The sequence below is a fragment of the Phalacrocorax aristotelis genome, chromosome 1 (genome assembly GCF_949628215.1).
Source record: "Phalacrocorax aristotelis chromosome 1, bGulAri2.1, whole genome shotgun sequence".
Classification (NCBI taxonomy): Eukaryota; Metazoa; Chordata; class Aves; order Suliformes; family Phalacrocoracidae; genus Phalacrocorax; species Phalacrocorax aristotelis.
The window spans coordinates 137,636,997-137,663,174 of record NC_134276.1 but is presented as its reverse complement, the minus strand read 5'-3'; the positions used below and the strand labels follow the sequence as shown (position 1 = coordinate 137,663,174).

Below are 26,178 nucleotides of genomic sequence, written 5' to 3'. Positions count from 1 at the left end.
ACTTCTTAAGTCTTTTGTCACCTCTGTCGTCTCCTGGCTAAACTAATGTCTGGTTTTGGACTTGCACACCAGGTTCTGCAAGTTCCTGTCTTCCAGTATCACTCAGCTTTTCCAAACCTTAATGAGATGTGACATTTTATTATAAATAAGTTAATTATCTAATAGTTTAACCTGTTTGTTTAACTTCCCAAGTGGCCAGCTTTTAGATAAGAACAGGTTTTTAATAGGCATAGATGAGCCTGCTACATTCATTTAAATTGTGATCTAGGCCATATCTGAAAGTAGGCTAATACCCGAATTCACTGAGCCAGAATACCCACAGCTATTAATTTGTAAAATAGTGTCCTTCAGAAGTTTTTCTGCGTGACCCACTTTCTAAACTGGATGGCACACCTGATGATTCATAACGGGTAAAGAAATTAGGGGATTTTCATTTGTTTGATGCTATGTATTGCAGTCCCAGGCAGCACTGCAAAAGAACAACAATATTTTGTTGGGCTTGAGTCCCTAGGTTGTGTGTCTGTTGTTCATTGTGTTGATCCAAGTGACGGACTTATTATATGTTTCTGTATCAAGGCTTGAAGTTTTTGTTTTAAATTAAGCTACTTCACTGTTTCTGCATGGTTTACTAGGTTTCAGAAATGCAAAAGGATTAGTGAGAACAGGAAATCTTCACAGACTGCAAAAATGCAGCAAATGCTATATTTCTGTTTTGGTATATCTGCATTTTATTAGCATGCAGTTGACTCATGTCATGGTGAGAAACTTGAAATGGCCAACAGAGACTCTGAAGCAGGAGGAAGATAATTTTTTCTGGCGTACCTGAAGACCATTGTCCTCCTTCTTGAACACTTGATCGGCAGCATTCTTGGTTTCTTTTGTTTCAAATTTAGGAGGCTTTTTTCAAAACATTTATTTATATTTTACATGAGCCTTTCCCTTGCAATGGAAGTGGTTTGTGCATGCTGTGATCTGCAGGACTTCAAAGATAGGAAGATTTCTTTCCTTCAGTTAGCCTTATAGAGAGAGGGGCTATTCTAGGAGGATTCAGTCCAGCCATGTTTGTCATTTAATCAGCTTAGAGTTTGAATTGGGATGGCTGGGGGCACATAGGCCTGAAACCATTGTATCTAATTAAAATACTTAAGTGGGACACTTCATGTGGGAGCCTAGTCATGTCAGTCCCCTTATATAGTCAATGGGTCTCCACAGGACAGTTCAAACACCTATACTCTCCAGAGAAAACATGACATCTATGCTCCTTAGAGTTAAGTGGGATGAATTTTGGCCTTAACAACCATTAATGGGTGATGACCAACACACAGGGGCATGGTATTGCAGTCTTGCAGAGCAATGTCATTGCACTGTATCTTCCATGAAGAGGACTTCTCTTCATGGATTTATTCCAAGCCAAGACAATAGGAAAAGGCTGAGCACATTGCAAGGTGATGGCTGACAAGAAAAGGAACTGCTTGGCACATTGGAATTAAAGGGAAAGCTTTACCTGCAGCGTTTGTGAGGAGATCTATTTCTACTTTGTCTTGTAGGAGTAACTGCGTATCTTCGTAGCTACCAGTTAACAGGGTGTGAGATAAATGCTATTCAACACTGCAGTGAGCATCTACTGCTAGGACTCTTGGATAGCACAAGCTATGTTCTAAATTGTGACTGCTGCATGCAGCTATGGTATAATATGGAGGATAAGGCTGAGCTAGATTTTTTAAGCTTCTCAGATTAACCTTTTTAATTTTTCTGGTTTTTCATAATATTTTCATAATATAAGCTTTAAAAAAATCATCTTTAAAATTGCTGTTGATTGACCTAATGTGGGCTGCTATAGCTGACTGGGAAAGGTTATCTCAGACTGTAATTCCCAAATAACTGATCTGTGTCTTGACTCAAAAGCCTTTAAAGCTTTATTTTTGCATCTTCTCAGGTACCTCCTGCAGGAAGTTAAAGAAGGGACAGAACAAGAAAGCACCATGTCTTCAGTCTCAGCTTATTACAATGGAAAGACCGTACTTATCACAGGAGCTACAGGGTTCATGGGTAAAGTACTGGTGGAAAAGCTTCTGCGCTCCAGCCCTGATGTAAAAGCAGTTTATATACTTGTCAGGCCAAAGGCTGGACAATCAATGCAAGAGAGAGTGGCCAACATGTTAAAATGCAAGGTAAGTTTCTATATTTTATTCTAGATGCTAATCTGAAATCCATTTAGCTGGGTGAAGCAGAGGACTTTTGTTAATTCATGAAGAACAAAATACGATCTTCTGCGGTAACCGTTGTACAGTTTTGTTATGCCTAAAACAAACAAACTAATTGTACATTGATGAACCAGGGTCTGTCTTATTTTGGTAGGTGATGCAGGATTTTGCACTGTAGTAATGTAATTCTTCTTTTCGGCATTGCTGTTTGTTGAGAATTAATTTTTTCAAACACAGGTTACCTTAGCAAATTTCCTTTTTGCAAGAAGAGCATCATTTTGCTCTCATGAACTAACTCTTTTCCTTCACCCGCTTTCTAACATAATGTTTGAGCATTCAAAAATAAAATGGTGAGCCTGTTGCACTCGACTCCTTGCCCTTATTGGGGCATTAAACTGGTTTCATAAGACAAAGCCTAGTGGCAAGGTATAGCGGGCTGTGCATTGCCGCAGTACAGTAGGGCATCTGCCATCTTCTGACGTCAGCTCCAGTTTAATCTTACTCGTGAAGTGATAAAATACTGTTGCATTTGAAAGGGTGCTTTCCAAAGTTGCTTGCAGAGAACACAAAGTCTAAGACAGCCCTGCGAGTTGAGGAACAGACCTGTATGACCTCCACCCACATAGTTTGTTTTGGTGAGGAAGACAAGATCTCTAGTGTCAAGAAGGATGTCAAAGCCCTTTGCTGTATTAAATGTAAAGATTTGTGAGAAGACACTACTAGACTAGTTATCAAGATAGGACTTGCCCTGAGGACCTCAAGGTCCTCAGGAGCTCAGGCCAGTGCTGCGGTCATGAACTTGCTCAGATTCCTCCAGCTATAATAAGTGCCAGAGTTCAAGCTAATGCTTACTGCTAAGGTGAATTTGTACATAGCTGATGTGAAATGAGGGGAGGGGACAGATCTGACCCTAGTAGGCAGGGAATTACTTGGAATTAATCTTAGAAAGGTCAACGTGTCTTTAGAGTATTAGTCTGAAACTTAGAACAAGGCTTGACTGGAAAAGTATTACTAGTTCTACTGGAGTTAGAGGTAAAATAGGGCTATAGATAACTAACTTAGAAAGAAGTAGGTCTTGGAGAAGTCTTGTGTTTTTCCTCCTAATGTTTTGAGGCATCAAGCTAGAAAATCTTAAGTATGTCCAACAATAGAGTTTGATTTTTTTTGTGTGTGTTTTCAACAGAGGGTAGGTTACTTTCCTGTTCAGGAAAATTTGTAAGTGATATAAAAGGAAACCATCGCATTGGTTGCTTTTTGCAAGTCTGTCAAGTGCACAATTTTTCATTACTTTTCCTTTCAAAGAATGTTTTTCAGCTGTTTCTACAGCTTTCATCACTGAAGACTGTGGGTAACGGTTTTCATCATAAAACAACAAAATCCCAAATGTGTGTTTGCATGGTTTTTTTGCCTCTTCCTAAAGTCACTAAGAAAATGGCAAACCAAGCTATTTTTTCAAGACTTCTATAAGTTTTGTTTGCATTTTCTGTATGATTACTGTATTGATAAGGTTTATTTCTTAAGTTGGCCAGCACAACTTAGTGGTGATGTTAGCTGCAGGTGAGGTTCCCTAGTAGCTGTTTTATTGTTGCAGCTTGCACTAAATGTAGCCTTTTTCCCTAGCATGTGTCAGCAGTTTTAGACATACCAACAGCAAATAGGGCTTGATAACCTCTCCTTGAACCTTTGACAGTGTGTTTTAACATGTTTCAAATGAACCAAAGAAGGAGGCAAGTCTCTAACTTAGGTTGCTGCAGCCTTGAAAAGGAAAAAAATTTAGGGGTATGTTCACAACTCATTCAGGTCCTCTCAAAGAAAAAGGTGTCTTTTTGATGCTGTTCTTTTTAAGATAAAGCAAAAATACTTCCCTAAGCCAGAAATCCAACTCTTCAAAGCTTATTTCCATGTGAAAATGCAGACAGCCTTTTTTATTCTCCCCTAGAAGTGAAACTGTTAATTCCAGTAACTGTTAATTTCATGGCAGATGAAGAGGGCAGGAAATGTTATTCTCAACATTTTTGCATATTGTTTTCAGTTAAGTTTACTGTATGTGTTTAATACACATAATCAGTCATTCACAATCTAGAGACTACACTTTCCATTTACAATTGTGGTTTGCATCCTCCAGTTTGGGAAACCCCTGAGCTATATAACATAAAAATAAAAGAGCTTATTCCAAGTCTTCAGGCAACATTTATATTTGATATTCCCAATCATAATCTCTGATGAAGAATGCATATATTTGAGCATGCACAGAAAAATTCAGAATGAAATCCTTTCTCTTCCTTACGTATACTTATATAATTTCTAATCTCTACTAGATAATTATTCTTTTCCCCCCCCCAAACTGTTGGATTTAATGTAATACAGTATTTGTATCTGCTTTTAGGAAAAAATTACTTTATTTCTGCTTTTATATTTTACCCTATGTAATCTTCTCTACTAACCGATCATATATTTACTTTGAAAGTAACTCTTTCTTCTTTTACATAACCCAATAATATCTTCTGGAATTTCTCATTTCTCATTTTCACATCCAGAAGGGATTTTTCCCAGGAACCAGAGGAATAGAGCAAAACAGTCTGCCAGCTTCTAAATATTCTAGACTAGTATTTAGGATGAAATAAGATGAAAGTAGAGAAGTAGATTGGCAGAAATTAGTTGCACTGCATAATGCTTAGGTTCTTCAGGTAAGGTCCTCTGGGGTCTCCTGATTTTTGGTAGTACTTAATATTTTTAAAGAAATTGCCTGTAATTTTCAATCTCTCTTCATACATCTCTTAGCACAATCCGTGAAATTTTTGTGGTTTCTATCATGTCTACAGGGGCTTAAACTTTGAGATGTCACATTTATGAACTGTCTTGCTCACAGTGTGTACCTGTGAATATGCTGGAAGATGACTCCTGTTAAATAAAAAAGCAATTGTAAGTTAAGAAAGGGTGATAAGGTGTGAAGGGGCAAAATGCTTTAGCTTGTGCGTTTAAAACATTTCTTATCTTGGATTTTTTCAAATTCTGAATCCAACATGAAGAGTAAAATATAAAAAATAATTTGGGCATATATCAAAATTCTTCCACAGTATTCTGGAGGCGCTGAACAGATGGCATTGAAATGTAATAGAACGCTGGTTTTCCTCAGATCTTGTAAAATGAGTTTTACATGAAGGTACATTATGGCATTAATATGAAACATATAATGAACAGATACTCAGTTAGCTCGGCATCAACTTCAAAATTAACGTGTGCATTGAGGAATGTGTGACGCATGGTGACCTTGCCTATTTATGAAAGGAGTTGTTCTATTTTCCAGCAGCAAGTCCCTAAGGGAATCAAGCTAATACCCTGTGCTTAATGAAATGCCATGTCTGCATGGCACAGAGCGCAGCTGTTACACAAAAAAACACATTTCAGTATCAGCTTCATCCTGGATGTGTCCACAGATGTGGATCACAAGGCAAAGCATGACAGTGGTGACATCGTTAAGTTGATGGGAGGTATATATTTTATCAGAGGTAGGAAATTGTTTCTAGGAGTATTTTCTGAGTGTGATCCCTCTGTGTGCAGAAATAGCCAGGAATGCTTGGACGGGTTGTCTCAGATTCTCTGGAGAGCAGTTACTGGGCTAATGCTGAGTCACTGGTTGTAGCTTTCACGTTGTCCCAGGGAGAGCAGAGCTTTTTCCATGCCCTGTGTGCAGTAAACCAAGGCTGCTTGCTGCTGCCAGGCTGTTTCTCAGATCTATTTGTTCACCGCTCCTAATTAGAAAGATCAGTCAAAGTGGGGAGTGGAAAAGGGTTGTTAATGTCTCTGATAATTCAGAGCGAAAATGGAAAGGCTATGAGGCTGCTGAAAGTGGGGAGCAGATATTGCTGGGTGTGACCAGAAATTGTGTAAAATGCTACTGCTTTTTCATATTGTCCAACCACAGTTAACCTGTATGGTTAACCCTTATAGTTACAGTGGATGGTACAGACAGACCTTCTTCTCTTCCCTGCACAGCTTTGTCTGGAACCACAAATTTTGAGGTGACTGACCACTGAAAACAGCAGAAGTCCAATGTTATCAGACACCTTTGCCTCTTCAGTATTTCCATGTCAAATGTGCTATGCTTATCAGCAAAGACCCTCTGTTAGCCCTATAGATTTCACCGAATCATGCCAGATTTCTCTTTTTCAACTTCCCTTGACTGTGCCTTTCTCTACTCCCTTGCTCATGCATATTGCACATAAGCAGTAAAGGTTCTCCATGCCAAACCAGTGTAGTGTCACTCTCCCTGGAACAGCATCCCCTAAATCTGCTGAGACCACTGCAATGATGCATGGATCAGTACTCAGAATAAAGAGGTTTTTTGGTTGATGGAATGGCATCCCACTTGCTCAGTAAGAGGTCTGGAAACTGCTAATTGGAGTGAAACAGCTGAAGATGGTTTCTGTTTTATTATTTATTTAGATTTTCCATGCTTTTATCAGTAGATTATCAGACATAACTCTGGTATTTGTGTACCAAAGGAGCAAAACTCATTTTAACAAAAACTTGTTCCTTACTTGACCCCATAATTTGTAAACCATGTGGTAGAGAGGAGCTAAATGGTAACATAACTGATACGAATGCAGGCAAGGGTCTCGAACCATTCTGTTCCTCTTTCCAAAGCTAACACCATCTGCCGCCTTGTTCCATTTCATTTCTCTCTCCTCCAATTTATGTTTCTGTTTGAAGAAGGGTGGTAAGATTTTGCTTTATATATTATCATCTAATAGCCTGCTTCCTACAGTACAAGGAAGGGCCAACAAGACAGCTGGTGCTTCCAGGAAGATAACCTTTCACACTGGACGAAAAAGAAGCCACCGTTAGTCCTGAGCTCAAGACTCACTCACAGGTCCCTGGTGTCACTTTCTGCTGTTGTGTGTTTGCAGCCCTGCTGCTGCTGCTGCCCCTTGGCTCTTGACTGTGCTGGAACATGGGCATCTGGAACAAGCAAAGTACAATGGCATTGCCTTGTCTGGGTGCTGCGCCAGAGCTGCAGCCTTGTATGGTGACAGCTCCTCCTCATTTGATGGACATCCAACCTGTGTCATAACTCAGGGTGTAGAATCTGACCCGTCAGCTTTCAGCTAAGCTGGGAGATCTAGCAGCCCTGCCTACTCTTTCATCTGTTTTGTATGTTCTGTTCTGCATGCAGAGCCATGCCTACTAGGAGGCTAATAGAGAAGCTGAGAAGCACAAAGGCCCATCTTATTATCAATTAGCATCAGCAGAACTTGGTTTCCTACACCTCCTTTTTCCTTTGCCCTTGCACTGCTCTCAGCACAGACTGCATTTTGCAGAATTGCTGGAAGGGCAGCTGGGTGGAAATGGCAGGGATTTTTTAATCATTTATTTTTAATGCATACTCATATGTCAGAGGAGAAACCGTGATAAGAGGAAGGGAGAAAGAAAGGTGGTGGTTGAAATTGTGTCCTCTGTTGCATCAGTCAGGTAAATTCAGGCCGCAGTCTGCTGAGGAAGAAAGAATGTGTGACTGAGACAATTCCCAGAGAAAATAGGCTCATCACAGAGTTTCATAGTCATAATGCAGTTTCCATCACTACTTAGTATACATGGATGCTGCACAGTAATTTAGAATTTCTCCCCACACTGCATAAGTTGATCAGGGACGCATTCAGAGGTATGGATTTAGAACAACCCTAAATCTTTGCTGTGTGTGTTTTGTTACACTTATATGTGACTAATGACAGTATCAGAAATAATAACTATACTTTTCTGTATATAATGTATTTCTTTGCTAAAAATTTCCAGTGTGTCTGGTGAATCTGATTCAACTCAGTGCCCTTTTGCAGATTGATTCTCTTTGGGATACTTTAATTTACAAATGTTAAAAATGGAGCACCTCAGATCAACAGTCAGTTCGAATACGCTTGCGTGTTTGAAAACACTGTGTCCATACTCCTGCCTTTTAGGACAACAAACTTGTTCTGTAAGGTTCTAGGTATATACAAAAGTAAGCATGAAAAAAATGTGGGAAGTTATCTATACACCATTCTCAAAATATAAGCTTTCATTTTTTTAATGAAGCTGGATCAAAAATGTGGGTGGCAGGATTGTGACGCACATTAGATGTCCGGGGACAGAGAGAAGAAGTAGTTAAATAATGAGTTCGTGATATTGCTAAAGAAAGGACTTACGTTGTGCTTATGAAAAGTTGCAATAAACATCAAGACATCCAAAAGGAGACATGTCAGCTAAGTTCTCTCTCAGAGGGAGAGAGAAGTGGGTCAGGAACATAAGAGTAAAGGGATAAGTTTATGACATAATTGTGACACCAGTGGAAATCTTAGTAATGCAGGAAAAAACAGTACAGATGCAGAAGATAAAAGGACTAATAAAAGGTTGCAGTAATATGAAAACTTAGGAAGAGATTCTGAAGAAACAAATAGAGGAAAACGAGAAGTCGGCAGGTCTGCAGAGGCTATCAGAGATGACATTTTAAAAAAAAAGTGTTTGTAAAAAGCATCAGAAGGAAAGTGTGAGGAATAGGGCATTATCACTGGTGAAAGTCAGGGCAAGGATATGGAAGAGAATGGGGTTGAGGAGCTAGAGGGAGAAAACAAGTAATGGAGGAAAAGGATGTTGGCAAGGGTGAGGGAGAAGAGGAAACCTTCTTTTCTGGTATTGATATATTATAATTTGCCTTACGTTTGCATTCAGGAGCCATAGCTGTGCAAGCACAAATCTTCATCCAAAAAGTCTTTCAGTCTGAACGAAAAGCCTGGTAAGGCCATGAGCAGAAAGGGGAGAAGTATTTTAGGGTGATCAGAGAGCCCACGGAAGCAAATCAATACCATGACTCTTGAATTATAAAAAGAATTATGCCTGGTTTAAAGCTGAAACCCTTGTGTCTGTCTTATAGCTCTGTTGACTTCATCATTTCTCCTATATTAAGGTGATTGGACAATGTTTTTGTGCTTATCCCGAATTTTGCTAAATATTTTAATCTTCGTTGAATTTTTAGAAGTAGGGGAGAGGAGTTTTTAAGATCGTCTGTAAAAGAAGCATTTCATCTTTCACTCTAGAGGTTGCTTCTAAATTTTTTTGTGGTCATTTGAAAAGGCAAAGTAATTTGTTGATGATTATCTGTTGAACTACACAGAGGTTATTCTCTACCCCTCAGTCTTAATTGTGTTGCGGAACAGAAGAGGTTAAGTATGCCAGCTGCACCCAATTCTCTCTTCTCTGCAGTTTCTGAAAGTTATGCAGAACTAACATTTTATTTTGCCGAACAAGCTCTAAAATCTTTCTTCTTCCTTTGGCCAGTTGCATTGTCCATTTCCCTCTTGCTCTCCACCTTTGTCATGACATCATGTAGACATCCCTGTGGCCTAAGTAATTCTGTGTTTCTCCCAGCCACTTATATTAAGAGTTCGAAAGAAGTACTCTTCTCCAGTGGAAAATGAAGTCTCCTCCTTGTCTTCTAATTAAGATCAATCTTTGATACTGTCACAGTACAGTACCTATTCCCAGGAAATTTCATCTCCTATTTTAATCAGTAGGGAATATGATAAAACCTCTGTAGTGTCCTTTATTATTTCAAAATAATAATTCTGTTCACTGCCGTTTCAGCTAGTTTTTTGTGAACTGGTAAATGCAAATCCTCTTCCTTTCTAGCTTATTTTCACACTCCTTTCTCTGCACCTTTTCACAGGATCACAGAAGCACTGATGTCGGTGGGGACCTCTGGAGATTGTCTAGTCTAGCCTCCTGCTCAGAGCAGGTCAGGTAGAGCCAGTTGTCCAGGACTATGTACAGCTGGGTTTTGAATATCCTCAAGGAGGGAGACTCCACAAACCGTGCCAGTGCTCCATCACCCTCACAGTAAAACAGTGTTTTCTTATATTCAGGCAGAATTTCATATGTTTCATTTTTTTGCCCATTGTCTCTTGTCCTGTCACTGGATATCCCTGAGTCTTCTTTACCCCGTACTATCAGGATTTTATAAACATTGGTATGATCCCCCTGAGCCTTTTCTCCTTCAGGCTGAACAGTCCCAGCTCTCTCTTAGCCTTTTCTAATAGGAGAGGTGCCTCAGTCCCCTCATCATCTTCATGGCCCTTCACTGGACTCACACCAGTACACCCCTCTCTCTTGTGCTGGGGATCCCACAACTGGACACGGCACTTCAGATGTGGCCACACCAGTGCCAAGTAGCAGGGAAGGTTAATCATTTGGGCAGCGCTGCTGGCAGCTAAGTCTTGGGTTAATCAATTCCGAAGTGCTTCTTTCTGAGAAGGAAAATCCTGTCCATTAAATCTGACTTCCAGAGCACTCTGTAGATTCTCTTAACAGTAGCAACAGAGGCAGAAAAAGACTGTCACCAGAAGTTTCAGAGCAGCTTATCTGCCATAGGTCAAGACTGAAACAATATTTTTTCTATCTGTCTGTATTTGATTCTATAACTTATCTGTGCTTCATAGAATCATTTAAGTTGGAAAAGACCCTTAGTATCTTTGAGTCCAACCACAAACCTAACACTGCCAAGTCCACCACTAAACCATGCCTCTAAGCACCACGTCTACACGTCTTTTAAATACCCCTGGGAATGGTGACTCAAGCACTTCCCTGGACAGCCTGTTCCAATGCTTGGTAACTCTTTCACTGAAGAATTTTTTCCTAATATTCCTTATAAAACTCCCCTGGTGCAACTTGAAGGCATTTCTTCTTGTCCTATCACTTGTTACCTGGGAGAAGAGACCAAACCCCACCTCACTGCACCTGCTTTCAGGTAGTTGTAGAGAGCGATAAGGTCTCCCCTCAGCCTCCTCTTCTCCAGGTTAAACCACCCCAGTTCCCTCAGCTGCTCCTCACAGGACTTGTTCTCTAGACCCTTCACAAACGCATTTTCAACTGGGAGAAGCTGGGTCCCTTGTTACATGGCTTCTCCTTGTACGCCTGCTTGAATCCCTCCCTGAATTGTCAGGTTCTGCTCACTTACAGCTGCAGTTCTCTGATATTATCAAAATGGTTCCTGCTGATGTTGTCCCTTAAAAGTAGAATACACAGTACCTTGAAGCTCTAGGTGGGATTATGAGCTAATCGTGTGATGTGTTGTCTTTTATTACAACTAGTGATATGGCTGAAATAAATACAGACTAGCCTTGGGCCTGACGTTTGTCTACTGGTTACAAGCTCTGTTAGGTGGTACAGAATACAAACCTCAGTTTTGTCACTGCTGACGAGAGTTCACAGCTTAGTGCTCCAGCTTTGCAAACTGTCTTTGGTACTTCAGCTCCTGGGGGTATTTGCAGTAGTAATGCAAATGCAGGAGTAAAGTCAATTTGTGTTTCTTTTTCTTTAATATATTGCAGTTTAAAATTTATTCCGATTATACATTTCTTGCAATAGTTACACAATAAATCACAATGAAATTAAGATTGTTGAACTGATGTAAACTGCAAAATGAAAAATAAGGACACAGTGCTAAATGAAACTGTAGAATCAATGTGAATTATTCTCAAATGAGTAATTTTTTGAAAGCAGAAATGCTTCACAATTCATTTCAAGAGTGTGTGTCTTTCATTTTGTGAATTAAAAAGTTTCTGTGTCAAAACCTGACACATCAGTTTCCTCATCTTTCACTCGAAACGGCTGTTGCAGGTGTTGATGTGGCACATCCCCGGAGACCAGCAGAATGACAGAAACACTGATACTTGTCCAGGTGCTCAGGCACTTGCAAGAGAAACCCAGCATGAAGTATGGTGGCCCCCCATCACTGTCTGACCAGAGGCCACCTGCCTGGCAGTAGCTGCCAAATCAGCAGAATGCTGCTTTGCAGCCCTGCTGTGCAGGAACCCCATCTGTCTTACCAGCCTCTTATCACAAGGTGCAGGTGGTCTTTGCTAGGTGCATGCACAGAAAATTTGTCTTGTACGAAGGGGCTAGCAAGATCTCTTTCTAGAGCTCATCTTTCTATGCGCCTACTTGCTTGGCTGCCACGGCAAGGGAGTTATTGGTTTCTGACTTGCATGTCATTATTCTACACAAATACCCACCACCTACAGAATAATATGGAAAAGCTGGCCTTCATTTTTATCTTTGCTTCTTGGTTTCATATGACTTTTCCTTGGCCTGGCCTGGAACTACAATAAATCATCAGATTTCAAAAGGGGGTTTTGGTTGGTTGGTTTTTTACTTTATGATGTTAAGTAGATCGTTATCTAAACAGCAACACTTGCAGGAGAGAATACAGAGCCTCAAATCTCTTCATTCCTGAAAAATCCCTGTAGCCATTTGTATGCTAAGGCATGTGTGGCTAATACAATAGAGGGGAAAAAAAAGCTGAAAAGAAAGGAGAAATCTCTCAGTTTCATATTAGATATCTAAGAAGAGAGATGCACAAATTTAAATATGAATTCAAGTATTCTGCTAAATTTGTAAAGGTACCATGACTAATTTTATGCAGTTCTTTGAGAACTCTGATGGCCAGGGTCCTCATTTTATCGAAGGGACATTATGGACAAGCTTCTTATGCAGTAAACACAAAACTGTGCTCTGCACACAAGTGCAAATGCACACATATGCATAAAGGCATCCTCTTTCAAGCTAGCCGTTTTTGTTTTATTTAATGGTGGATATGCCAAGGGATTCATGTGTTAGTGATGGTGTCTTCGGTGAAGAATTCTGCCAGTTGATAAATGACAAAATAAAGAAGGATTCAGCCCTTGAAGCAAATTAGCAGGCAGTATGTTTAGAATGATGTGATTTAAGAAACCCTCAAAAATAAGATTTTCTCTCATCAGTAACAACCTAGAGGTTGCAGTCATGCTGCACTTGCTACTGTACATAAAAAGAAATGCATTTATAGTTCTCTTTCAGCAGTGATATTTTGGCACACTTGTAGACTGTATCTACTTAACAATATTTTTTCTTTAATGTGCAAGGGTGTCTTACAGAAGAAAGAGGGAATCTTATCAGGGAGTTAGCAAACTAAGATTGCAGTTGAGTCACAACTTTAAAGGATCTTCACAACATTGCTTGAATTTGCATTCATGCTTATGTGCTTTCTGGTTTGCAGCCAAGTCCCAGTTCCTGAAATTAGTGGAATTTCTCCTGGTATCTTCTTTTAGCTTTGGTTGAATAACTTGTGAAGGGTAGATTTCAAAGAGAAGATGGGCCCAAATAAGTAACTTACAGCTGTCCTTTCAATTATATTTCATTGTGTTGGATTTCCATTTTGTCCTGGATATTGTGTTTCTTATAGCAAAAATGGATGTATGAGTTTTATTTCACTGGTAATGTTTCAACTCTAGGTGATAGCAATTTAACCATAGTAAGAAGAGCTTGAGACACAAATGCAAATGCGGTTAATCACTTGTCTATATCTGGGAAACTTATACTGTCTGACTCCAGTCTAAACTTTGTCTTGGAGAATAAGCAAGTTAGAGAGTTTCTGGGTTTGAAAGCTACCAAAAGCAAGAAGCAACAGTTTTATTGGTACTGCTAACTGTCATCCACTTCTTTGCCCATGTGATTGTGTCTGAACTTGAACCTGTGTGTGAAGTTGGAAGTGGAAGCAGTATCATAGAATCACAGAATGGTTTGGGTTGGAAGGGACCTTTAACAGTCATCTAGTGCAACCCCCCCTGCAGTTGAGCAGAGACATCTTCAACTAGATGAGTTTGCTCAGAGCCTCATCCAACCTGACCTTGAATGTTTGCAGGGATGGGGCATCTACGAGCGAAAATTTAGATTCTCTGTTCCACAGAATTCACTTTTATGCTAGTCAGAGATGTCTCCATCCAGAAATTTGTCCCTTTTTGGATGTCAGCCTCCTTGCCAGTAGAAAGCTTTCAATGTTGCCACCGCTGCCATCTGCATATCCTAAGTGGTAAAAGTCAAGGAAGTGAGAGACCATCATTAGAGGTATGGAAAAAATGTGGCGCTGGAGAGGGTGAGGGTAAAGACTTCAGCATGGCATTTTCAAAGACGACAGGAAAAGTACAAAGAGCATTGAAGAGAAAATCTCCACTCTACAGGCTCGAGAGTTTACATCAGTAACAGAAACCAGAGCTATTTCCCAGCAGCTTTTGCTGGCATTAAGGCAATGGAGCAACATCATTCAAGAAGACCTGTTGGGCATCTTTTGTAAACTTTGATTTCTCCTGTATCCCAGTTTTGCTCAGGTACACAGGAGACCTGAACTTTTAGGCAGCTGCACAGCATGCTTTCTGTTCACAGTTTTGCCAAGTGACCTGTTCACCAACAAGGCCTTCAGCAAGTGTGTTTTTAAACAATGTTTGTCATTTTGCTGGAGCCTGTGACTTGGCTGTTGACGTGTGTGAGTTTGCATGATTCCCTTTTGGGCTGTTGCACTTCAGAACCACTCTGGATACTGACAGAGCTGCTCATGTACCAAAGCTCATATGTGGGCTTGGGTTCTTTGCTTTGAATTGGGACTGAATAAGGACATCTAACCTCAGGCAATCTCTGTTGGGAACATCTTGGCCTGCAAATCATACTTAAGAATGGAGGCTTATCTTTTGCTTAAATGGATTGGTAATGGAGCTATCAGTCAGCACCCAAAGAGCAGAGTTTGCTATTTGATCATTCAACAACATATAAAGTCAAGTCATATTTCATTCGTAATGTCCAATTTTACTACATTCTATCCCCAGCTTCCAATTTTTCTTAAATAAAGCTTTTCTGTTTTCCTAAATTTAACCCTGGCCTTCCTTACCTATGGTTTTTCTTATCTGGCAGCTGGCTATGAGTGAATGATGGAAGCTAAAACTAATTTTACGTCAGAAGATCTTTCAAAGAGATAAAGTTTGTTGTAAACAAAACATTGCTGTTTAAGAAGAAATCCTATATATAGTGGGGCAGAGTCTTTAGTCTTCTATTTTGAATTTGTAGTCAAAACCTTCAGACCTGATCACTGGATAATACTTTCTACAAAAAAGGCTGTTAAAATACTGGGGAGGTGGGGGAGAGGGGAATATTCCGAGCCTTAGGACCCCTAAGAGAGAGCTCCAACTTGCGACACAGTGATACACCTTGATATGCACAGTCCGGAACATTTGATCTTCTAGTCATCCTGCCAGCAAAGAGTTGCTGGTTCACACATCGTCCTTCTCCCAGTCCCTGGCATGGAGCTATGACTGGAAGAGTGAGAACAGATGCAGGGTATCCCTGTACACCAGAATGCCATGATTGCCAGAAGCTGCTCGTGAGGCTGTTCGTACAGGTACTGGCTGCTGCAGTATGTACCAAGCAATTGACCCCAAAACTGATCCTCCAGAACATCAGACAGCTTTAAAGTTGGCTGAAGGTCACCTTTGACTACAGTTTACCCTAGCAAATCCAGCCTATTGTTTTTATTTCATTTACTAAACCCATTAGGACTACCAAGTATATTAGGGAGAATGCTTTAGAAAAATGTGAAGTTCTGACTCGCATCATTGCATACACAAATCAAAATGTCTGAATTGTGCCAAGGAACCCAAGTGTGAAAATTGCTTTTTGGTAATTTTCTGGGGGCTTGTATTAAGCCTTTTGTTTTCTTTCAAGGAAGTCTGGGGTGGGGGTATTATTAGTGTTAGCCTGTTGTCAATTAATTTTGCTTCTTGAAAGAAAAACTGCTGTGGCAAAGCCACTCTTCCATTTGTAGTTAAATGTGAATGATGATGTGAGTACAAACAGCAACTGGTTGACTGCAGCCAAATGTTCAGAGTAAGTTGGTCTGATTTTGCAGAGGGGAACCCTGGTTAATTCTGTGAACACGGACGATCCACTGCCACACTCTGGACAGTGGAGGTGGCTGCCCAGAGCCTGTTGTTTGTGACCAGACTTATGTCGATATGGAGTTGGTATAAGGAAAGCGTTACTGGTCTAGGAATATTTTTAAAATCAAGGCACACCTTATGCATTCTGTCAAAAATTATCATTACACTGATTTTTGATCCTAGTTACTATAAGCTTCTGCTTTAAAAATCCTAACTGTAAGATGACGGCTTCCAAGGTGTACTTATGGGATCAAATGTTTTCCTACATCACTGCACCTAGCACCATGCTGTGCCAAACTCTGTGTCATTTTGACAGGGTTTCGTGCCCGCCTGTCACAGCTTGTGCCTGTATTTCTCCTGAGATGGAATTACATGACTTCCCGTGTTTTTATTGTCCTATGTGTTTATGTCACCTTACCACAGAAAGTTAAAACACCTGCAAATCTGCTGGGAACCTGCAGGAAGCAAAGTGACAGTGGCTTCTAACCTGTAGCTACCGTGGTTACTGATGTGGATTGTGCTGATGGAGGCTGTGATGCTGAGGCACCGGAAGAATAGTCTGAGTATTGCGATGGCAAATATTTTACATGCCTTGCAGTATTCATTTTCTTCGAAGAAAGTTGGTGCACCTTTCAGTGGTGTGTCAGTCTTGTGCTGTAGTTTGGGTCTGTTTTATCCTAAATCCAAAGAGCTTGTGTTGAAGCAGGTGCCACTGAAGAGTTAACAGAATCTTGCCTTGCATTGATACAGACTGAACTGGGTGAGTTTTGCCAAGTGTATGGCTCATTACATATGGGCGTGATTTAGATGAGAGGGAAAATTTAGGATGATCTCCTTCTCATGTATTAAGCTTTGGGATAATCACTGGATTAAGTAACTAGTTTGCCTGTCAGTTCCTAAAATATCTCAGTGGGCACGTGATGGGCAGTGGTGTTGGAAGAGTTGAGATGTGCCAAAAAATAAATTGGTAGGGTCAAAAGCTTGAGCTTGGAGAATCGGTAGCTTGTTTAGGGTTAGGTGCAGTAAGGAAAAATCAGAACTGGGAAACCAGCTGATGCCAGTGGCAGCTCCCACAGTGACAGCACACTGAAATGCTTAAAAGAGCACAGAATTATAAAAACATAGAACTGGAGAACAGCAGAGGGACAGAGGATGCACCAAGAGCAATTAACACGGATAAAGGTTCTAGACTGAGACTAAGGCAGGTGTGTGCCTCAATGCACAGCATGTTGTACCTGTGATAACAAGAAACAAGGTTGGTTGCTAGAATGGCAAAATTTACCAAAAATCTATGGTCATCATTTTCCCCCAGTCTGCTGGAGGTGTGCATTTGAGAGGAGAAATTACTGATTCTACTAACTTGCATTCATCCATGTCTGATTGCACCCAGATATAAAGGCAGGGACTTAGCTTGGTGTGCTTTTTCCCAGATGGGACTTCTGGGCAATGCTGCAATGTAAACAGCAAATAATAATTTAAAAAAACCAAACAATGGCATGTTGCTTGTTTAAAAACCAAACAAACCTTTCATACTACCTAACTGTGTGTGTACATTTGATCTGCATTATCATGTGTTTTCTTCTCATCTCTCTTGCCTTTCTGCTAGTTGTCTCCTTTTGTTGCCATCTTGTCTTAAAAGTGGGGTTCCAGAAATTAGTTTAGGTGCAAGGTCTCTTATTTTGGTTTTGTATCTGCAAAACCCAAAACTCTGTTTTCAAGCCTTCAGACTACTGCTGAGTTTAGCAAAACAGGAGCCTGTATCTGGCTCCAAGCTGGGCATTACTAAGCATTACAACTGTATAATCCTGCAAGTATTGCATAAATATAAGCAAACATTTATGGTGAACAGACAATATCTTCCAAGCAGGGAAGGAAAAAAATCCCCCCCAAATGGTTTTTGGCAAATAAAACATAGATAAGGAAAAGCAAAATGCACTTTTGTACTGAAATAACTGGATTGCTTTGGTGGAGCTCCAGCACCAGGGCCCTAGAAATAGGAAAAATAAAAGGCAAAGCCCAAATTATTTTGGGGTGACCTCTTCTAAAATAACAATTCACATTTTTGGTTCAGAATAATATTTTTTATTTTGAAAGTTATTTCAGATTTTTATTTTTAAAATTGTGGAACTAAAGCTCAAAATCACAGCAAAAATTTCCAGTCACTGACAGTTTTTTTTCATTTTATTGAAAACTTCCCCTTTGGTTCAAGCAATAATTAGGTTATGTACGTTCTCTCTTTGATAGTGAAAGCATCTTGAAAAATTAGGTGTCCAGAGGGCTCTGTAGTAGTCTCAAGTTTAAATTAATGTTTTGTTTATGAAAGGTGTGTAACACACAGTAAGTATGTAGTTAACACTCTTCACTCAAAAGCTGCATGATCCTGTCTGTAAACAATCTCAGTCTGACCTCTTTAAATCTTTTTAAAAGTACTTCACTTACTATTCAAGGTATTCAAGTGTAAACTAGGCTGTAAGAACATACAATAGGGATGCAGTAGGGTATAGAGGGTTTTATCATGCTGCTTTCTGAGGTAGCCACGCCCTGAACCGAGTGATAAAGTCATGTTTCACAAGACCAGATGAATACAACTGTACTGCTTCTGGCATTGCATGTGCACCCCCACCCAAGGAATCACAGAATCACAGAGTGGTAGGGGTTGGAAGGGACCTCTGGAGATCATCTTGTCCAACCCCCCTGCTTGAGCAGGGACACCTAAAGCAGGGGGCACAGGAACACATCCAGACGAGTTTTGAATGTCTCCTGGGAAGGACTCCACAGCCTCTCTGGGCAGCCTCTTCCACTGCTCTGTCACCCTCACAGTAAAGAAGTTTTTTCTCATATTGAGGTAGAACTTCCTGTGTTCCAATTTGTGCCCATTGCCCCTTGTCCTGCCATTGGGCACTATTGAAAAGAGCCTAGTCCCATCATCCTGACACCCACCCTTTAGATATTTATAGGTATTGATGAAATCCCCCCTCAGCCTTTTCTTCTCCAGGCTGAACAAACCCAGGTCTCTCAGCCTTTCCTCATAAGAGAGATGCTCCAGTCCCCTGATCTTGGCAGCTCGCTGCTGCACCTGCTCAAGCAGTTCCACATCCTTCTTAAACTGGGGGGCCCAAAACTGGACACAGTACTCCAAATGTGGTCTCACTAGGCCAGAATAGAGCGGGAGGATAACCTTTCTCGACTTGCTGGCCACATTCCTTTTCATGCACCCCAGGATATTGTCGGCCTTCTTGGCCACGAGGGCACATTGCTGGCTCATGGTCAGCTTGTTGTCCACCAGCACTCCCAGGTCCTTCTCAACAGAGCTGCTTTCCAGTAGTTAACCATCTGAATAATTTGAGCAGGATAAACACTTTCATATGTAGATTTCTGTTTGGGGAGGTTGCTTGCTTAAAGGAAATAACCTTTGAAAAAATCTCCTCTGTTACCTTGTGTGTTGTATCCATGCTTGAAAGCACACTGTCTCCCTGACGTTTGAGTCCCCACTGTATGTGGGCAGTTCTCAAGCTGCTGTCTTTGCTATGATCTTCAGGAAGTTGACTTTATTGAAAGTGTGCATGTGTGTATGTTTTGCAGCAAATTTCTGTGCCACAGGGGCAAAGAGAGTATGAAAAACTATGTATTTTATTTATTTGAGAAGCTTGCAGGCTTTCTAGATTCTAGAGGACACTAACGGCTGGAGGAAGGCAAATGTTGCACCCATTGTCAGAAACATCAAGAGGGACAATTCAGGCAGCCATAGACCAGGCACTATCACTTCTGTCCCTGGAAAAATCATGGAATGAGTTTCCTTGAAGCACATTTCTGGGTGTGTGAAGGAGGAGAAGGTGACTGAGAATAGTCAGCATGGATTTACCCTTGGTATGCTTGCCTTGATCAACCTGATCGTGTGATAAAATGGCTCAATCAGTGGATGAGAGGAAAGACATGGATATCATTTACCTTGACATTAGCAAAGCTTTCAGCATAGTCTCCAACAATATGCCAACATCCAGACTGGGATGGTACAGTCAAGATGGTGAAAAGAAACCGGGCTGGACAGTCAGACTGCAAGAGTTTAATTGGTCATGATCTTCCTGGAGGCCTCAATTTCTTAGGGGTTTATCTGTGGACCTGTCCTGTTTAATACTTTAAAAAATTCTATATCTCCAGGCTATACTGCATTCTTTATGCCAGGCTGCTGATAGCTGGCTGTGCTTTCATAAATAATATCTAATTTAGGAAGTTGAAGAAGGGAAACAGAGCAATAACCCTATTCTGCATCTCTGTGCTCCTGAGGGCTGGTAGCTTTCCCTAGTCTTTTTATACATCTCTTGGTTTTTGCTCTCTTGCCACTGATGTGCAGTGTTCAGTACAAGGAAGTTTCTGTGTGCGAGACGTCACTCACTAAACAAACCTTAGTCAGATAAGTGCTTCCAGTTGCGTCAGGCACATCGTGGCGGGGTGTTTTAAGCCATAGGAGTTACTGCAATTGGTGATAGTGAAGCAAGTGAGCAGCTGGCAGAAAAGGGATTAAAACAGATGCAGTGCCAGTAACAATACTAATATATAGCTTCCAAGCAAAGGTGTCAATGACATACTGGAGGCCTGGTGTGGTTAAAGGTCTGGTATAATTAAAGCTCTGATTCAGTGAAGGGGATACACACTTGCTTTAATTTAGAGATGTGAAAGATACATATCAGAACTTCATAGTCTTCCTTCAGGACAACTACTTAAATATCTAGATGAATAATAATTTCAGTCTACCCCTTCTGTCAAATAAATTAATATTGTTTTCCCTGTTTTATTGAGGCAAAAACAGATGTACAGCTTCCAGACCCAGTGTGGCAAAAGGCGACTTACTGTGAAACTTGCAGTGAATTCCCATTACAATGAGTGGGCTTTAAATAAAATACCTGCTTAGGCATTTTCCTGAAGCAAGGTTTCATTGACTTGTGTCAAGCTCCACAGCCTGTCAGTGGAAGGCAAGCCAGAGAGTTGAGTTCTGATTTATGGGTTTAACCCAAAGACCTTTAAGAGCAGGGTTAATCTTCCCTAGTTTTAGCTTCTAAAAGAGGCATTTACTTAAAGGGTGCAGTTCCATGATTAACCTGAGCAAATCAAAGTCCCTGATGATTCCACCAAAAAAGATGGTTTCACCACGTACCACATGATGTGGCTGCTTCCCATATGCTGCTGTTAGCCCTTATACACAGCTATAAGAAATCAGGTAAGCAACTGGTCTGATTGAAAGCTCACAGGCAACCCTCTCCATCACCCACACAAAAAACCAGCCCCCAAACCTGGCAGACATAACCAAAAAACCAGCCTCTGGCTGAATGCATAACTCCAGCCTATACCAGCTCAGCTCCTGATGTGGCCATCACTGGTAGCAGCAGACAGGAAGGCAAGGGAGAGGCTTGTACTGTCGGTGGCAACATGGAGTTGGACTTAGGCTCTCATAAGGAATGAGGATAAGTACACATGCATTTAGTCTTAAGTCTTTAGCCTAATCTGGGCAGCATTTTAGACTGAATGCCTAGCTTTTGGATGCCTAAAACTAGAAAAGATGTTCCAGGTGTGTGAGATATGGAGAAAAATGAAAGACAATGAAAGAATACTAAGCCATGACATCTTTTCCTATGCTGTGGGTAGAAGCTTTTACCTAGCCACATAATTCCACATTGAACAGTCAAAGAAAACCAGAATGTGTTTTAGAGCTCATTCGTGTGGCTTCATATTCAAATATGCTCTTGCCAACTGGTTTCTATATCAAACTTCATAGCGAAGATGCAGCTCAGCTTTCTAGATACACTATTCAAAGGATGCTATCCAAGTTTCTAAGAACATGGAGGTGGAGCTAGTAACTTCTTGTAAAATATTACCATCATTATCACTTGGCTACCTACTATGTCACTCTCTTTCCACATATGTGATGTTAAGAGAACAGTGCATCCTTTTGAGAGCTAAGTCGTAAACCCACAGCATGCCACCTCTGAGTTACTCAAGGATTCCTCTGCAAGAACAGTGCTTGCTATTTTATAGTTCTTCAAGGAAGGGGTTGTCTCTGCACAGGGCTTATGCTATGTTCATTAAAGAAAGGACAGTCAAGTTTTGATTCTTATTTTTCCACTGATTTAATCACTATAAATATGTGCCAAAATATTGCTTTAGGATCTCCTCCAAGCATCAAATAAGTAGTTCTTTAAATATAATCCATTTGAAGGTCTTTCTTACACTAAGAAAGGATCTTACACACACAAGGATCTTACACGCACAAGAGATCAAGGCATGGAAGTTCAGAAGGGGAAAAAATATTGCATGTGAAGACTTACGTGTGCTAAAAATACATTGTGGCATGTTCTCTGTAGATATTATTACTCTTATTCTAGAATTTTTAACCCAGTATATCTGATCCTTTAAGAGCTTGATGTCTGCTGAAAATCCTGCGTGCTGATTTTGCTTGTGTCTGTTTCATCATGAGCAGAAATACAAACTTTGATCCAAGTCAACATGCTAGTTCTGGTGGTGACATCCAAAGGGCATCAGGGCTTTATACACTGTATCCTGAATACCAAAGAAATAAAGAATAAATCAAGTTTACTGCAATTAAGAATTGTTAATGTAGTGCCTGTATGATTTTGAAGGAGTTTTATCAATGGAAGGTCTCTGAGCCTTTAGGGAATGGTAATCAGATTCTTCTCTGTCAAATTTTTCCATGTGCATGGTACATTGGTACATTGCGTGAGAGGACAGTAACCATTCTTAGCAGCACAGAGACCCTGAGCTTCGATAGAGCATGGAAGCAGTAAATCATTTTGTCATCCTTCCAGAATTCTTCCTTTCAGCTCTTCCTTTTGAAGCTTGGGAAATTATAATTCTTTCCGCTCTTCCCCTATTGCTTCCTCCGTTTCTTTCTGACAAGCAGGGCTTGCTGCTTCAGAGCCTAGCAACCCAGCCCAGGGGGAGATACTGGGTCACAACAGCCTGCTGCAGTCCTGGAGAGCTCAAAAGATCTCACTTTTGGCTTGCTATTTATAGGATCTCGAGGTGATTGACTTTGGTCAGTATTTCCCGTTCTGGCCACAATTCATGCTAAGTCATTCTGTTCAGAATTCAGGCAGCAGAATGCCCAGGTGTGGCCAGAAGGTGCCTGGGGCCCAAGTCACTCTACTTGCGTCTAAGATAACACCACAGTAAGGCTTATCCTGAGATCTCAGAGTGTCCCAGGGGGGCTGCACCACCACAGAAGGTTTTGATCACAATATCACTCTAACATCAGCAATTCTGGCTGCACCATTTCCAAGTCAACCCTGACCCAAAGCCTGTGTCCAGCTCTGCTTCTGTTTTCTGTTTAATGATCTGTAGCAGTACAGCCATCACCTGCTCAGTTCCTTCTTCACTTATCTCCTTCAGCTCCCAGCATTGTCAGGTCACCTGTCCCTCCCATATACCCCAGCAACTATAGTCAACAGTAAGTAAATTCTTTCCCATTTTAGCACATTATTGCAGATGCAGAAAGGGGGAAAATTAGAGGTGAATCTGCTGAGGTTCAAGGCATGCCAACTCTGTGTTTCTGTTCAGAGTGAGCCATCACCACATTTGGGTGATGGCCAACAATTCTCTTTCCTCACCAACCTACATTTCCACAGCTTGCTTTTCCCACTAGCAGCAATGCAGGTGCTTTCAGAGGTCACCGTTTAAACAGGGTGGTAGAGCTGCACTCTTTCCTGCCAGTTTTAAGTGCAGTCTTTGTGAAAGTTGGAAGAAATGGGTGTACATCTTGTATCTTGGATTTGGGCTGGAGAGTGCTGTTCATCATTAGCAGCTGATGGTTTGCACCTGCTTGTTCACTACTATGTAGGGTCTGGAGAAGCAAAATGAAACGGCTTGACTGAAGCACTTACAGATAGACAGCTTTTACAGCCACTGCAGTTTAGTTTAGGGATAGCCAGTCTGAGCATGCTTGCCCCAGAGGGCTCCCCAAAGAGCTTTCCTGATTCTTTGGTATGCTGGAATGGCTGCTGGCCAAGGATGTTCAGAAGGACAGTGTTTGGTTTTATCTTAACTTGCCAGTTGTTTCAACTGGTGTGCTCTGCACATACAGCCAGACATATGTCATGCTTGAAATTAGGTGACTGAGTGATGGCACTAACTGTCCTGTCCTCTGGTCCATACACATTACACCATCCACCTTCCTGAATAGACTGCTGTATTGTTTCCTTTGTCTAGGTGCCCATGCCCTGGCCAATGTTGAATAATGTTTTTAATATCCTATATTGCAAAGTGAGAGGCAGCCATTATCTTCACTGGTATCTTCTGAGGTTTGAGTAAAGCAATACATTTAGTAGAGGGGGGGAATTACCTCAGTTGTTTAACAGCAGTCTCTTGTTAGAAACAAAGTCTTAAAACAGTGTTTTTACAGCCTGTCATGGTTTAACCCCAGCCAGCAACTAAGCACCACACAGCTGCTCACTAACTGCCCCGCAGTGAGATGGGAGAGAGAACAAGAAGACTAGGAGTGAGAAAATTCAGGGGTTGAGATAAAGACAGTTGAACAGGTAAAGCAAAAGGCACATACACAAACAAAGCAAACCAAGGAATTCATTCATTACTTTTTATCAGCAGGCAGGTGTTCAGTCATCTCCAGGAAAGCAGGACTCCATCACATGTAACGGTTACTTGGGAAGACAAACACCATTACTCCGAAAGTCCCCCCCTTTCCATCTTCTTCCCCCAGTTTTAGATGCTGAGCATGACGTCATATGGTGTGGGATATCCCTTTGGTCAGTTGGGGTCAGCTGTCCTGGCTGTGTCCCCTCCCAGCTTCTTGTGCACCCCCAGCTACTCGCTGATGGGGTCGGGTAAGGAGCAGAAAAGGCCTTGACTCTGTGTGAGCACTGCTTAGCAGTAACGAAAACATCCCTGTGTTATCAACCCTGTTTCCAGCACAAATCCAAAACATAGCCCCATACTATCTACTATGAAGAAAATTAACTCTATACCAGTCAAAACCAGCACATAGCTATATCAGGCATCTTCTATAAGACAGTGCTAACTCATCTCATGCTTACTTTCAAGGATACTGATCAAATACGTACCCAGTCAGAGCCTGTTCAGGAGGACCTGGCCAGCTGACCTTAAAGCCCATTTCCCTTTAGAAAGCAAAGTCCTTTATTCCATACACCTTTGCATGTCTTTTCTCCCTCTTAGCATAACACACATCCCTTACTCCTGAATGCCTGCCTTTTTCCAAATGGGATTAGCTATTTGCTCTCTTCTTGTCCCTCCCTCAGGTAGAGTTTTCTGTGTGCCTTTCTTCCTGGTACCTGGGCAACCTGGGAAACTTATTTCTCACCTTCCTTCCCATCATTCTCTTTTAGTTCCTGTTTTAATTACTTTAGTATGAGGCTGCCTAACCTGTATGAACTGGTTATCTTCTGTTTTTATGTATTTCACTGCAAAGTACAAGCACCCAAATTGGTGTTTCAGAGTAGAATAAGATTTGAACTAGCATTGTAACCTCAGCAAATCAACCAACTTAAGTACCATTGTCATTTCCAACTGCAGCTGCAATATGAGCCCCATATTCAACAGTGTCAGAATCTGGTATCTCAACAGGACAGAGGATGAGCCTATGAGGTCCCTTCCAACCTGTTTTTCTTAATTTCTACTTGTGAATAATGAAGAATGTTCTTTTTTTTAAAAAAAAGAACACATGCACACTGAGGCCACAGTCTCCCCATGCAAGATGCTGTGTCACCTACCTGAATGCCATAATATTAATCTGAGAGTCCTTAGGAGTTCTGGAGGAAAAAAGAACTAGAACTTGTAAAATTTACTGCCCCATAGAAAGGAAAGCAACAAAATAGCAAGTCAAATGCACAGCTGAAGTGCACTGCAGATATAGTAGCCATGCAGCCTATGAGTGCTAACCAGAGTATTGCTATGTGTTTTGCGTGTTGTCCGGTCAGGAAGACTTCCCAGCAGAACTACATCAGTATCTTGATATGCTGAGCTAACCCTACCTGGGGGCCTAGAACAACTTTTTCACTTTTGCTTGTGTCTTTCTGGAAGTGGTTTAGGCGATACATATCTCTGTAAAGAGAACTTGTAGTCATAAAGATATAGATCAGTTGTTAATTTGCCTGATGGAGACAGTTCTCAGCTTTTACATCAGGCAGCTGACATGTTTCAAAGGTTATCATTTTACTGGCAGC

General features: G+C 41.0%; 1 protein-coding gene across 5 annotated transcripts in view; it reads left to right on the top strand.

The window, feature by feature from the left end:
• FAR2 (fatty acyl-CoA reductase 2) overlaps positions 1-26,178 on the top strand; it is a 155,440-nt gene that overhangs the window by 64,669 nt on the left and 64,593 nt on the right. For all 5 annotated transcript variants that reach the window (XM_075111674.1, XM_075111656.1, XM_075111637.1 and 2 more), the window contains exon 2: positions 1,937-2,171. In XM_075111674.1, the coding sequence (XP_074967775.1) occupies positions 1,983-2,171 (189 nt within the window). In that variant the 5' untranslated portion in view covers positions 1,937-1,982. The remainder of the gene's footprint in view (positions 1-1,936; positions 2,172-26,178) is intronic.